The sequence below is a fragment of the Emys orbicularis genome, chromosome 1 (assembly GCF_028017835.1).
Source record: "Emys orbicularis isolate rEmyOrb1 chromosome 1, rEmyOrb1.hap1, whole genome shotgun sequence".
NCBI classification, from domain to species: domain Eukaryota; kingdom Metazoa; phylum Chordata; order Testudines; family Emydidae; genus Emys; species Emys orbicularis.
This window is the reverse complement of record NC_088683.1, coordinates 96,779,605-96,795,228: the sequence shown is the minus strand read 5'-3', so window position 1 is coordinate 96,795,228 and position 15,624 is coordinate 96,779,605. Positions and strand designations below refer to the sequence as shown.

The 15,624-nt window shown below is 41.7% G+C and overlaps 1 protein-coding gene across 1 annotated transcript in view; it reads left to right on the top strand.

Moving 5' to 3' along the window:
* The window catches only part of ADSL (adenylosuccinate lyase), a 45,128-nt gene that overhangs the window by 10,191 nt on the left and 19,313 nt on the right, over nucleotides 1–15,624 (top strand). The window contains exons 2-4 of the mRNA XM_065408252.1: nucleotides 4,565–4,768; nucleotides 6,106–6,150; nucleotides 6,737–6,816. Of these exons, the coding sequence (XP_065264324.1) occupies nucleotides 4,565–4,768; nucleotides 6,106–6,150; nucleotides 6,737–6,816 (329 nt within the window). The remainder of the gene's footprint in view (nucleotides 1–4,564; nucleotides 4,769–6,105; nucleotides 6,151–6,736; nucleotides 6,817–15,624) is intronic.

Sequence of the window (15,624 nt, the reverse complement as noted above, 5' to 3'; positions counted from 1 at the left end):
TCCCCATCTTCTCCAGTTTAACTAATAATTTCCCATGTGAAAATTTACTGAAATCCAGATAGATTAGAACTATTGCATTTCCTTTGTCGAAAAAAAAAAAATCAATTATCTTCTGGGAGATCAGGTTGGTCTGGCATGATCTACCTTTTGTAAAATCATGTTGTATTTTATCCCAACTGCCATTTACCGCTATGTCCTTAGCTACTTTGTCTTTCAAAATTTGTTCCAAAACCTTGCATACAATTGAGGCCAAACTAACAGGCTGGTAGTTTCCTGGTCATATTTCCCCCCTTTCTTAAAAATAGGTACTGTATTAGCAGTTCTCGAGTCACAGGGTACGACCCCCGAGTTTATAGATTCATTACAAATTCTTGCTATTGGGTTTGTAATTTTGTGTGCCAGTTCCTTAAATATTCTTGGATGGAGATTATCCAGGCCCCCCGGTTTAGTGTGTCATAACTATAAAGGGAAGGGTAACAACCCTTCTGTATACAATACTATAAAATCCCTCCTGGCCAGAGGCACCAAAATCCTTTTACCTGTAAAGGGTTAAGAAGCTCAGGTAACCTGGCTGACACCTGACCCAAAGGACCAATAAGGGGACAAGATACTTTCAAATCTTGTTTGTGCTCTTTGTTTTCGTGGGTGTTCGCTCTTGGGACTAAAAGGGACCAGATATCAATCCATGCTCGCCAAATCTTTCTGAACAAGTCTCTCATATTTCAAACTTGTAAGTAATAGCCAGGCAAGGCGTATTAGTTTGTTTGTTTTTTCTCAACTTGTGAATGTTCCCTTTGCTAGAGGGAGGTTTATCCCTGTTTTGCTGTAACTTTGAAACTAAGGCTAGAGGGGGTTCCTCTGGGCTCTTTGAATCTGATTACCCTGTAAAGTTATTTTCCATCCTGATCTTACAGAGATGATTTTTACCTTTTCTTTTTAATAAAATCCTTCTTTTAAGAACCTGACTGACTTTTCCATTGTCCAAAGACCCAGGGGTTTGGGTCTTTGATCACTTTGTAACCAATTGGTTAGGATATTATTCTCAAGCCTCCCCAGGAAAGGGGGTGTAAGGGCTTGGGGGGATATTTTGGGGGAAGAGGAACTCCAAGTGGTCCTTTCCCTGTTTCTTGTTAAATCACTTGGTGGTGGCTGCGTACCTGGTTTTAACCTAAGCTGGTAGAAATAAGCTTAGGGGGCTTTCATGCGGGTCCCCACATCTGTACCCTAGATTTCGAGAAGGAAGCTGCTGAAAGAGAAGAGAAAGCCAAAGAGGCTGCCCACAAGAGAGCGATGGAGGAGAGGGAAAGAGAGAGGAAGCATGAACTGGAGTTAGAGAGGGCAAGGGCTAAGCAGGATATACCAGACAACCCTAGCAACCCCCTCCAGATACCGCTTCCCATCCCAGAAAATTCCCCACCTACAAGGCAGGTGATGATACCGAGGCCTTCTTAGAAAATTTCGAAAGGGCCTGCCTCGGGTACAGCATCTACTGACCAGTACATGGTAGAGCTGAGGCCACAGCTCAGTGGACACTTAGCAGAGGTGGTGGCTGAAATGCCTAAGAAAAACAAGATAAACTAATACACCTTGCCTGGCTATTACTTACAAGTTTGAAATATGAGAGTCTTGTTCAGAAAGATTTGGAGAGCATGGATTGATGTCTGGTCCCTCTTAGTCCCAAGAGCGAACACGCACGAAAACGAAGAGCACAAACAAGATTTGAAAGTATCTTGTCCCCTTATTGGTCCTTTGGGTCAGGTGTCAGCCAGGTTACCTGAGCTTCTTAACCCTTTACAGGTAAAAGGATTTTGGTGCCTCTGGCCAGGAGGGATTTTATAGTATTGTATACAGGAGGGTTGTTACCCTTCCCTTTATAGTTATGACAAGTCCCATTAAATTGTTTGAGTTTGACTTCCACCTCAGATGTGGCAATTTCTACTTCCATATCCTCATTTCCATTAGTCACCCTGCTACTACTCCTAAAATCCTCATTACCCTTATTAAAAACTGAGGCAAAGTATTGTGTTGGGCCATGCCTAGATTATCTGTAATCTCCACCCCATCCTCAGTGTTTAGCCAGTCCCACTTCTTTCTTTGTTTTCTTTTTATTTATATGGCTATAGAACCTTTTACTGTAGGTTTAATTTCCTTTGCTTGGCTTTTGGTAGTTCTCACTTTTTCTCTATACTTTCTGACCTTCAGCAGGTATCTTTCCCTGCTGATCCATCCCATCTTCCATTCTTTGTAGGCTTCTGCTTTCTCCTAATAACCTGTTTGAGATCCTTGCTCATCCAGCTTGGTTTGCATCCCTTCCTTATGAATTTTTTCCCTTTTTTTGCGATGCAGGCTTCCGACAGTTTCTGCAACTTTGACTTAAAGTAATGCCAAGTTATTTCCTTCCTTCCCTGCTGCTTCCCTGCCACAGATCCATTTCTGTCCTGTCCCAGCTCTCCCACTGCAGTCCTTTCCTTCCTCTCAGTCCTTCACCAGGTGCAGAGCTTGATGCATCCTCAGGCAGAGCATCATCCACTACCAGCAACTCCTCCTAACACTCAGACGTCTCTGTTTAGTGCCTCCATGCAAACCAGCTGTGAGTTCTTGCTGTGATTCCAGGTCCACAATCTTTTGCTGCCCCAAAGAGTTGTGGGATTTGGCTGAGTTCCAATCTGTGGATGGATTTTGGGTCCCAGATGGGAAAGGTTGAAAACCACTGAACTAAAAATACAGTGCCTGAGCAGTGGGGCTGAGTTATTGTTGGTCTCAAATCCTTATCTTTTGATTATCCTGAGATGTGTTTAATCCAGCACTGACGTTGAGAATTCAGTGTATTTTGTTGCATTAATTTTCTCACCAAAAGGAGAGGGCTGCAGGACAGTGCCAGCAGGTGCCATTTTGCATAAAAATGGAAGTACTGTTAAATTAGGAGAAACTACCATATATACTCATTCATAAGCTGAATTTTTTTAGTAAAAAAGGGAAGCACCAGAGACGGGGGTTGGTTTATGAACGGGTATAGAGAGGGAGAGTGGGACACAGTCCCTTCCCCCAACAGAGGGAGCAAGGAGAGGCAGCACAGAGACAGAAGGGAAGAGGCGGGGCCAGAGTCTCTCCACTTCTGGCCATGCTGCTCTCCCCACTGCCTCCAAAGCAGCTGCAGCTCTGGGGCCTGCGGACGCTCGAGGTAAACAAACCATCTCGGACCACCAGCAGCTTATCCTGATGGGCTGGGAGCCAAAGTTTGCCGACCCCTAAATTACAGGGTCGGCTTATGAATGGGTCATAAAAAATTTCCATTTTTACTTATCCATCTTGCGGGGGTCAGCTTATAAACGAACCGGCTTATGATCGAGTATATACGGTATCTTCTTGACCTTGATAACTTACACAATTCCATGTTTGTGAGATTTGTACAAAAGCATAATTGTGTAGACCAGACAATAAGGAATATAGCAAAATACCATCTGCCAGTTCAGACTGTGGGACATGCACTTTTGCACAATTGAAACACACAGTTACTTATGCGCATGTTCAAATACCTAGCTTTAAACCTTTAACTTTAAAGGAATGGTATCAACTTGCCAGCTAGTGAGTTTTGTGGGTTCCTGCTAACTCTCTTGTGGTTTATTACATTTTCCCATTTTAATTTTCCCCTGTTGTTGTATGAAAGATGCACACAAACAGAATGGGAATCCAACTGCATAATTATACAACTTTAAACTATAGTATTCTAAGGTATTACTCGTAAAACATAGTAGGTAAAATAACTTTTCAAACAAGTGTAATTTTTTTAAGTAGCTGTCCCTCTAAAATGACTTCCATATTTTTTTAAGCACAGCCTAGTGGCTGTTCCGCATGGAATACTAACAGTTTGCCAGTCTGAAATCTGCTACTCCAGTTTTACGTAAATTAAGGGCGGGGGGCGGGGGGACAGGGAAGTGTAGCAATATTTTTTTCAAGTGGAAAATGTGTGCTGTTTACCTCACTTGTCTAAGCGAAGTGACTGAATTGATTTACCCCAACTTCCGAGACATTTTAGTTTTGAGCTAAGATGAGGTCTATGAAGGAAAAAATTTCAGAAATTTACAAGCAACAGAAAATAGAGGGTTTGGTACTTACTTAAAGCAAAGGTTCCCAAACTGTGGACAACTGATGGTCTGCAGAGTTTTGCTGGCAAGTTCACATGGTGGTGCTTCTCCTTTCCAGCCACTAAACTGCGTTAAGAGAAGCTCTAATACATTACTTTCCTGAAAGTGCCTTTCCATGAAAGCAATTGCTGCTATTGTCACAAGGATGTTATGTAATTGTGTTTCGGAGGGGAATGGTGACCAAGAGACGCTAATATATAGGCTACCCTATTGAAAAAGTTTTAGAACCCCTGAACTAAATCATTTGCTACAACAGTCCCATAATGTGGCCTTTTACTCACAAGAATCTCTAATTGACAATAATCCAAGAGGAGTTATATGGGGCTAAAGTGTGTGTTGCTTCTGTCTCCATCTGGTTTGGGCTCTTTCTGTCAGAGGGAGATAGCTTTTTTTGTGTTTGCTTTCTTTTTCCCCTTCAGTCACTGGGACTGCCTATCACAGATGAGCAAATCCAAGAGATGGAAGCAAACCTGGATAACATAGACTTTAAGATGGCAGCTGAGGAGGAGAAGAGGTTGCGTCACGATGTGATGGCTCACGTGCATACTTTTGCCCACTGTTGTCCAAAAGCTGCTGCTATCATTCATCTTGGAGCCACTTCCTGCTATGTGGGCGATAACACGGTAAAATAATACTGAGTTTGTTCTCTAGAGAGCTGCACCGAACCCACCAAATGCTGCTCTCTTGATCATTTAAAATAAACTTACTTTTAAAAATAAAATCTCCAAATAGAATTTTTTGAAAGTTTTTGATTTAATTTTACTTCTGGAGCTAATTCCCCCGTCCCAATCCCACTAGAGACTATTTTAGTCAGTGCTGGCTGGAGTTCTAGTTCTCCTAAACACACTGACAGCTGCAGAGCAATGCTGCACTCTTTTTGGCATGAAGCAAGATCCATCCTCAAACAGCAGCACTTACTAAGCCCCACTTGTGTGTCATCTGTTGCTTTAAACTAGGGAAATTCACAATCCTGTGTGTTGCGCAAAGAAAAAAAGTCTGAGAGACCTGTTGGTCATGCCAGTTGGTCACCAGTTCACTGATTTGAGAAATCAATGCCACTTTTGACATATGCAGATCATGAGCTTTCAATTGTTGTATGGAAAATCTGGATTGTTCCAATAGGAGAAAAGCTATTCAGGGTCAATAGAATGGATAAGAATCTTGTATAAACCTCCCCCACATAATGTCCTGCTCTTCAGTATTTGCTTCTGTCAAGGGTTGCGGGGTGGCCTGTACAAATCTAATACAAAATAGTGTTATTCCCCAGCATGTTGCTGTCTTCCCTGACTCCTCCCAAACTCATCATAACCACTGTTGTTCCTTTTGTTCGACGAGACCCCGTAGTGCACTTTTGCTCTTCTCCTGTGGCAGTCCTGCATTTTGCCTGGACTTTAGCAGCTTGGTAGCTGCTTTTCCCATACCATTTGGACTCAGCTCTATTTGATTGCACCAGAGAAGGGTAAAGGAAAGCTCTACCGGGCCAGCCAGCCTTTTTGAAATGAAGTCTTGAAACAGCCCTGTAGATCTGTGGCAAGTAGTGCCTGCACTTTCATGTGGGGCGATTAGGATTTAGTCTCATTCCCTTGGGGCACTAGGAATTCTACAAAAGCATGATTTCCACCCAAGAGGGTTTGAACAGGATTCATGTTGCTTTGCAGGACCCTTTCTGGCTGATATAGAAGCAATGACATTGATGGGCCCTGACAAATATCCAGTCCTCCTTGGCTTAAAGAAGGTCCCTCTGATACAGCATTTTGATTCAGGAAAGTGTGAGTTTTAGGATGAGAAATGGAGAGGCTCTTTCTTAGAGATTCCTTGGGAGGGAAGAGCAGTTTAATTATCCATGGCAGCTGTGTGTTCAGAGAGGCTAGAACTTCTCCCCCCCACAAACGAGAAAGGGGAGTGAGCAGGTGGCTCTCAAGTAGAGTTGAACTGAACTTTCTTTACTCGTTCCTTCCAGGACCTGATTGTTCTCCGCGATGGGTTCAACCTGCTGCTGCCCAAGGTGAGAGAGAGGTCGTGTGCGCAGCATCCTGCAGGAGGACACAGCTGATGGCCTCTGGGTGAATGATGTTTATCCTAGTTGGTCTCTGGGTGGATGCTGGTGAGGTGGAGTTCCTCTGGGACTTAGACACCCAGGAAAAAGTGGCTGACTGCTGTGGAGTGGGTGAGCAGTCCTTAGCTCCATGTGATCTCTTGTCTCTCCCCAGCCTCCCCCAAGGCCTCTTGCTTCCTGAGGGGCTGTATGGAAGTGGGAGGGTCTGTTGTGCCATAAGTGGCTTCGTTTTACTTGTCCCAGTCCTGAAAAAGATAGAACTAAATGGACCATTCCTGTGTCTCTAAGTTTTATAGGGAGCAAAACTTGTGCATAGAACCTCAAGTGACAAATAAACATGAAGCCTCCTAGTGGCTGTAGAAATTGATCCAGTTAAGGTGTTATATGCTTTTTAATCCGTACCCCACCGCTATCATGCTTAAGCATGGGTCAGCACTGTACCAAGACAGTTCAAGGTTAGCTTGTAACTTCTCTCTACACTGCAATTCCTTTTCTAACTCTCTGCCTGTTTTCTCCCATCCCCCACTCTCATCAGCTCGCCACGGTGATTAGCCGGCTGGCTGATTTTGCTGAGCAGTACGCTGACTTACCTACCCTGGGTTTCACTCACTACCAGTAAGTAGCCCAAGAGCTTTTCCTTTAATTTCCGAGTCTACTCATTAGATGGAGGGTGCTACTGCTGCTAGGTCTGTCTCACATTTTCTCCCCCCTCTGATCAGTTGAGCTCACTACCCAATGTCTCAAGATCCAGCAGCAGTGAGTTTGAAAAAAGGGATAGATGCTTAAGTCTCCTTTTACACTGGGCAACTGAACTGCAGCTGTCAGCAATTGCTCCATTTGAACCTGTGCTAGTAACAATGTAACTGCTAATGTAAATGGTACAAAACCACTGTTACAGAAAGCATGGTTGGGACTTGTACCAAACTTGTGCTTGGATGCCAAGTTCCTGTGACACTTTCTGTCTATACTGTCACTTAATCTGTTTTCAACAACAGTTCAGAAAAACCTATTGCTGGCAGCTGTTCAATTCCTTAATGTAGAGAGGACTTCATAGGAATGAGGCTGCAAGCCCTGTCTCATGTTTCAAGGCAGGGTTGATAAAAATCAATGCCTTTTTTTTTTTTTTTTTCCTTCTTCTTCTTAAAGGTTTTTTAAATTATTTAAATCTAATTTTTTGATTTTTGTTTAAATTATTTTTCTTTTTAATATAGAAGATTTAATATGCTGAATCCATGAGCCTCTATCAAAAGCTTTGAGTTAAAGACTGCTTCTCTATATAAAGAAAGAATTGGGGGGGGGGGATTTAACTTTTGAGGTTAATATGGCAAAGTAAGTCATGTAATGTATTAAGGGCTTGATCCTGTGGGGGATCCGGGGGCTGTGCTACTGAGTGAAGAGACTGACAAAGTTATCACAGGCATTGGTCCCAGCCTCTGACTCCAGGAGACACCATCATGTATCTCATCAGGCCCATCCACTGAACCTATCTGAGTGGTTTCAAGCTCCTACTTTATAGCTTCTCCCCACCTGAGCTCTGTTCTCAAACTATGAATATTTTATACTCTGATCTGCCCAATAACTACCAGCCCTTGCTTCTAGACAGTTCTGGGCACTTCGGGTAAATGGCCTTGCTCTCTCTTCTTACATGTGCACATGGACAGATACAAACAGAAATCCATTAACTTCTCAACTGCCTCCCTGTCTGTCTCTAAACAAATAAAATACTGCAGTGCAACAGGTTATGTTACCAGAAGTCTTGGATTGGTGTTAGTTCTTTTGTTTTTCTGGGGTAGGAGTGGGGTAGAGGAGATATGTAACAAGAGACAAGAAGCAGAATATGCAGCCAGAAAGGCGCAACATTTGTCAAAGCAGGACACTGGGAAGAAAGGGCAACATTCTTTAGAATGTAGCTTCTAGTGTTGACTTCAACACCTAGGAACTGGAAGGGAAAAAACTGCCATGGCTGCAAGTTGTAAAAAAGAATCTATTTGGGAATATATTCAAGAAATTCCTGTACTTCTGGGTAAAAAAGTAACTCATGGCAACTCTGAATGGTGCAACAGAGATGCAAGGCCTGGTTGCCAGAATGAAACAACATTATGAAAATTGCTCCTCAGAAGACAGTGACTTTGAAGATGATGTGCCTGAACAATCTGGATCAGCTGGTTAGTAAACTTATTTTTGCACCATTTTTATGGGCTGTCTTCCATGTCTCACTTTGCTAATAATGATAACTTAGATTATTGTCATAAATTTGTGGTTTTGGTGAATTACTTATGAATTTCAAAATGTTTGTTCAAAATGTAACTGATATGTTAGTTTGTTGTGGGAGTGTGTCAATTACATTTTTACTATTACTACTGGACTTTAGAAAGGATTTTTATTGCTCTGTATAATCAAATATCCTAGGTGAAGATTTCCTCTTTAAAAGTAAAGTTTTATTAGGCATTTATGAATTTTAACATTTAAAATATGTTTTTTCCCTAAGTTGTTTGGTATGTTGCTAGAGATAAGGGTTTAAATAGTGTGACAGGGTCAGGCCAGATGGCTACAGAAGAGTGGTAGAAGGCAGATATATTAGTCCCAGATTAAGTAGATCCCTTTTCCCTGGGTACGGTAACAGGGGCAGTTCCAGAACAAGCAGGAACTTGCTGGAACCAGTTAAGGCAGGCAGGCTAATTAGGACACCTGGAGCCAATTAAAAAGAAGCTGCTAGAATCAGTTAGGACAGACTGTCTAATCAGGACACCTGGTATAAAAAGGCTCTCACTCCAGGCTACATCTACACTACTGGGGGGGTCGATTTAAGATACGCAAATTCAGCTACGCGAATAGCGTAGCTGAATTCGACGTATCAGATCCGACTTACCCTGTTGTGAGGACGGCGGCAAAATCGACTGCCACGGCTCCCAGTCGACGGCGCTTACTCCCACCTCCGCTGGTGGAGTAAGCGCGTCGATTCGGGGATCGATTGTCGCGTCCTGACGAGACGCGATAAGTCGATCCCCAAGAGATCGATTTCTACCCGCCGATTCAGGCGGGTAGTGTAGACCTAGCCCCAGTTAGTGAGGTGTGGGTGTAAGGAGCTGGGAGTGAGAGGACGTGCTGCTGGAGGACTGAGGAGTATAAGCATTAACAGACATCAGGAGGAAGGTCCTGTGGTGAGGCTAAAGGTGTTGGGAGGAGGCCATGGGGAAGTAGCCCAGGGAGTTGTAGCTGTCGTGCAGCTGTTCCAGGAGGCACTCTAGACAGCTGCAGTCCACAGGGCCCTGAGCTGGAACCCAGAGTAGAGGGTTCCCCCAAACCTCCCAATTGACCTGGACTGTGGGTTCTACCAGAGGGGAAGGTCTCTGGGCTGTTCCCCAACCCACATGGTGAATCTCTGAGGCAAGGAAATCCGCCAAAAAGCGCAGGACCCACCAAGATAGAGGAGAAACTTTGTCACAGTAGATTAAGATTATCCTTATAATTTACTAATTGTTTGCCCTATAAAACTGAGTTTAGAAATAAATACCATTTAAACAGTGGTACAGTCAGCTGCAGTAGGAGAAAATCTTTCATTTACAATCTTTTTAAAGCAGTGCCCTGAGTAATAACCAGTGACTGAGGGGGACTTTTTTACCTGTTGTTGCAGGGTCCCTGCTTAGACATAAGGAGTTGTGAATGTCCATCATCTGCAATGTCCACAACATCAGAGTCATCTGCTGATACCACCAGCAGTACTGCAACTAAACATACTTCAGACTGTAAATTAACTGCATCAAAACAAGCTTTCTTCATCATAATCCAGTTAGGAAAGGCATGAATTGCAATCAGGACCAGCAAATTCCAGGAAGACTCCATAAATGAAAAGATTGCACAGTTCTTCCTTTCATGTTGTTCAGAACAAATATTTCATTGACATGGTTCAATCATTACAAATATGGTACACTCCATCTAGCAGAGCAGACATTGCTGAAAGGTTGTTGGGAGAAGAAAATTGAACAGTGTGCAAAAAACATTGATGGGGAAATTCGTTAATCTGAGTCCTGATGTGTGGAACAGCGTACACAGTGCTCCAATAATATGTACTTGTGTGATAACAGAGATAGGGTTGTCTCTTACAGAAACAATTGATATAACAGGAAATGCCCACGCTGCGGAATACTTAAAAGAACTGGCAGTAAAAGCTATAACAAACTATGAACAAAAATTCAAGTGTCCGGTATGTAGCTTTGTCACAGGCAATGAGGCAAATGTAGCAAAGATGAGAAGAAATCTAGAAAATAGTGATGGGAACCTGAAACTTATAACATATGGGTGTGCAGTGCTCATTTGATGCATCTTTTATCTAAAGAGTTGAGTACAACTGCAGGAATAAAGGAAAAAGTAGTTAAAGTTGCGAAATGCTTCCATAACAACCACTTTCCTCCAGCTTCACTGAAGAGAATAGATGTATTTAAACTAATTCTCACTCAAGATGTATGATGGAAGTCAGTGGTTGACTGTTTTGAGCTGTTTATTTAGAACTAGCCTATTCTGAAGATAATTTGTGAAGAAAATTGAGACAAAATAAATGGAACTCTCACAGCCAGAGTATTCAACATCGGACTAAACGGAAATGTAGAAGATATGATAAATATACTGAAACCTATTTTCATAGCCTTGGATGAACTACAGAAAGATTGCTGCTGAATTGGTAATGCTGTTAAAATTTGGAAAGAACTTTGAGATATTGAAAAAAGAAATACCCAGCACCAAAATTAAATTTTAGGCAGTAAAATAATCGGATGGATCAAGCACTTACTCCACCTCGTTTTCTTGCCAGTATTCTCAACCGAAAGTACCAGGTAGATGCCAAGCTGCTGAAGAAGATGCTGCTATGACATGAGCATTGAATAATCACCCATCAATCTTGCCAACCGTAATAAATTTCAGGGCTGGAAGTGAACCATTCAAGCAGTACACGTTCAATGATGTTTTAAAGAAAGTCACACCACTGAACTGGTGGAAGGCACTAGCTAAGCACCTGGAGCCAGCGTTTGTTGAAGTGCTAAACCAGCTTTTGACACCAGTAGCCTTTTTTGCAGGCACAGAGAGAATATGTTCTTCATTTGGACTAATTCATTCAACGTTGAAATTGATTGGGAGTTGAAAAAGCAGAAAAAATGGTCTTTCTCTTCCAGTCTAGGAATAAAAATGAAGATGGAGGGACATAAAATTTACTAGTTTTAAAAAAAGTTTGAAGGACAGCCTAAGTAACTTAGCAGATTGTCTCATTTTCAAGAGACTTAGGCTATCTCTACACTACAAAGATAAGTCGACCTATGTTAGGTCGACGTACAGCCACCGCATTAATTACTGTGATAGCTGATGTCCACACTACCCTTCTCGGATGGGTGGTGCGCGTCTTCACCAGGAGCACTTCCACCGACATAAGAGGGGCAGTGTGGGGATCTGAGAGCCTGGCCACCCCACAGGCTCCGGACAGGTTGCCGCCGCCTCCCCGTTCCTCACCAGGAGTGGGAGGAAAGCTGCTGGGGACTTCTCACCTCCCCATTCCCCGCTGGGAGCAGGGGGGAAGCCCCCTGGGGCTCCGCCATGAAATTGACAAGAATGACAGCTAACAGCTGATCTAAGGAATGCAGACACTGCATCGCCTTAGCCACACTGACTTAACTACACCTACATAAGCCTCTAGTTGAGGTGGTTTTATTATGTCAGCATAGCAGGGGAATTACATTGGCAGGAGGAGCATTTTGGTGAGTACACATCCACTGTTTTGTCAACAAAAAGCTGACTTTTCTCAACAAAACTGTGTAGTGTAGACAAGGCCTAAGGCAAATAGTAATTTAATCTCCAGTCACTTACACTTCGGTATATTTGAAAATTTCCCCAGGCTGACTTGAAATACTCCAGCTTAATTCACTGGCTACAATTAATCCCTCTATTCCTTTAATACCTCATTTGTTTGTAAATGTGAAACTTGTTTTGATAAGAGAAGATTATGTATCCAAAACATTTAAGGTTTTATTTATTTAAATTGTATATGCTGTTTGTTTAATTAAACCAGTTAGCATCCTAATGCAGCTTGACACAAATCATGAGCAAAAAGTTAAGCATCTAGTAAATAAGCAATGTATCATTTACTATTTTCTAACATACTAAAAATGTATAATAAGAATCTGAAAATATTTAAGTTTTGCTTAAATAAACACACATAGCTATAGTGCGCCCTCCTAGGTAGCAAAAAGATGTACTGAACATAGTGTAAAGTCTCTATTTAGTTGTAAATCAACGTGTTTTAATGGCTGTATCAACCAGTGAGAATGCACCTTTCTTTAGAAAATAACAGAAGTACAAACAAAAAAGTTGATTAAAGTTGATAATTTAAATTGAGGCTTTCTATTTGGTGACTTAAATTGCTGATTTAAATCAATGCACCCTGTTTTAGGGCATAAGCAGATCACTAGCAGGAATCAGGAAATATTTCTCCCATGTTATAAGTTTGCACAACATTCTGTATCATGGAAGGCTTATGCCTTTTCTGTGGTACATCTGGCATTGGCTACTGTCAGGAGACTGGATTGTTCTATAATGGCAGTATCTCTCTGTTGCTCTTGAGAATATGGTTCATTGAAAAGGAATCAAGACCTGGACAAGAATGTTGCTGGAGATGTGGGTTAATTTGCTGCTGCCAGGGATGGCAGTTAACTCTCAGGACTTTACACTATGGACCTTGATTTAAATCTTATTTTTCCACTAGTGGAAGTGGTGTGGGACAGCCGAGACTGGGAAGGTTCTGACACTTCGTACCCAGATCTAATGTCCTTGTTGCATAGGAAATCACTCCTGAAGAAGAGTGAAGAAAGCATCAATCCAAGTGTGACCCTAAGAGTCCCTTTATGCTAACTGGCAAAGGGCACACTCAACACACTGTGGTCAGAATATTTAGCCACAGTGTCTTTTAAGGTATCATATAAAAACTGGTGACACACTGGTCATGAATATAATTGGGCAACGTACGTACGGTTTGTGCATAGAGTGTTATGTATGTATGCTGGAAATAAGTTATTGAAATATGTTTTGGAAGCAATGAATAAACAAATCTGCTTTAGACAAAGGAATGTGGTTCTGCCTGGCTTGATTACAGGCAGATGACAATGCAAGTACATTTACATATAAGGTAAACAAAGCAATCAAGCTAACAAGTGGTGGAGGACACAGCGTGGTGAGCACATCAAGGGACACATGAGTCTGAACCCCCAGGAAGGTTTCTTGGCTCTTCAGGTAACGACCATAGACTTTGGGAAATATAAGGAGAGCAAAAAGACATATTTATCCATCACATAGGGAACAAAGGGGATAACAGTCTCTGATTCTGTTAACTTTGCTTCCTCCTGCCGAAAGGGCTGGAGATGCTGGTAGCTTGATGTAAGTGAGAAAGCTGTTTAGACAAAGATTATAGCTTGCTAAAATTGAGTCTTGGACACTGAAAAGTTTGTTTTGTTTGTAACCATTTCCTTGTTTTCTCTGCTTAGTATCACTTAAATCTCTGTTCTATTTATTAATAAACTTAGTTTATAGTAAAACTAAGAATATCTCAGTGCTGTCATATTAAGGTAAAGAGTGTGTGTTTGGTGAGTGCTGGTGTGTAAGCTATCTCTTTGAAGGAAGCAAACTAAATCATTTCTGTGAGTGGCTAGTGAGAATGGACTGGACACTGCAGAGACAGATCTCTGGGGAACTGGGGTTCACTGAATGTTACCTGCAAAGAGATTAAGACTGGCAGAGTCTCCTGGAGTCTGCTGGTGAGGGGGGCAGATTGGTGTGGCCGGGAGCTGACACAGTTTAAACTGCTATTGTGTTATTTCTCTGCCTCAGTAAGGGAGAGGTTTAGGATGCCCTGAGGAGAACTTCTCACACCAAGTCTCAGTCAGGGTACATAGATGGAAATAAACAAGCCAGTGAGGCCAGTCAGCAGAATTTATTTAACTAAAATCCTAGTGCCGCCTCTGTCTGCCTTGCATATTGTCAGAGGAGCACAAAAAGCTGTGTATTCTTTACTGCTGTCGAGGAAACGGGTGAATGAAGAGATGTCTCAGATGCTGCAATAGGACATGTGTTATTTTCAGACTGATCTCTATTTTTGTTCTTGATTATGACAGATTTGAAACTTGGATTATTTTTTCCCCAAGCTGTTGTGAAAGAGCTTTTGCCTGGAAAAAATGTGACTGGAGGATGCATATACTTGGCTTATTTCATGGGAGTCTTAATGTTCGCATTAGTTAACAAGAGATGTGGGTCACTTAAGTATTGTATATGTGCTCAGAGACTGATGAGTGTGTTTTATATACACATTAAACAAGTATTTAATCATGGTAATCCATTCCAACCCAAATTTTGTGTGTACCCTAACCCTTCTTGATTAAAAGAAGCTAATCATTTAATTGCTCTGTTTGGAAGATCACTGAGCTCTGCAGTAGCCTGTATGTCATCGGTGTCCTTGAACATCAGAACTACGAAAGTGCCAGTGTGACTTCATCCCCCTCTCCTATCAACCCCCGGTCTCTTGTTTTTGCTCAGCTTAAAGGGTGTGTGTGTGTGTGTGTGTGTGTGTGTGATCAAGCATAGTCCTGGGAATAGTTACTGAACCATTGCCACAGATCCAGCAGGGGGAGCACTCAATCTTGGGTTTGTTTGTTTTTTAATCTTCTGGAAATTGTCACAAGAAATGGAGAATTCACTGGATAGGTGGACTTAAGTATATATCACCATCAGTACAACAGTATTTAAAAGTAGATCAAATTTCTGTGTTCAAGTAACTTATTGTGAATGGAAGACAGAATCATGGAACTGAGAAGATTCTTGGGAGGGCTGGGGAGGAAATCTATTAAGTTACATCTTGTCTGCCTTCTTCCTCAGCTAATGCAAGATTTTTCCATACAGTTTATTCTCCATACCACTGCCCTGGCTAGTTTTAAATGTCACAAGCAGTGGAGTTTCAGTAATTTCCAAAGAGTGATCTAATAGGCCTTGCAGTTAGGAAATGTCTCCTGATAGCCATCCTGAATTTCCTCTTGGGTCAGCTGAATTCAATTAATCCAATTCATGCCCTCTTGTGCTTACAGTGAACCATTCTTCTTCCTTGCTGTCTGCTCCCTTCAAATTCCTGTTGGCAGTGATCATATTCTTAGTTGTCACTTAGTCAAGATGTACATTTTTAGTTTTTTTATATTAACTCTATTAAATTTTTAAAATATCCACACACAGAAAAACATACAAACTATAAAAAAAATTTCTCGTAATATATTAACCATTTGCTACCTAATCTTAACTATTACCTGAAATATTTAATTATATATAATCTGAACAATTAAATTATAAATCATTTGTATTACACAATTTACAAAAACAACTTTGTTTATAAAAATCCAACTAGTC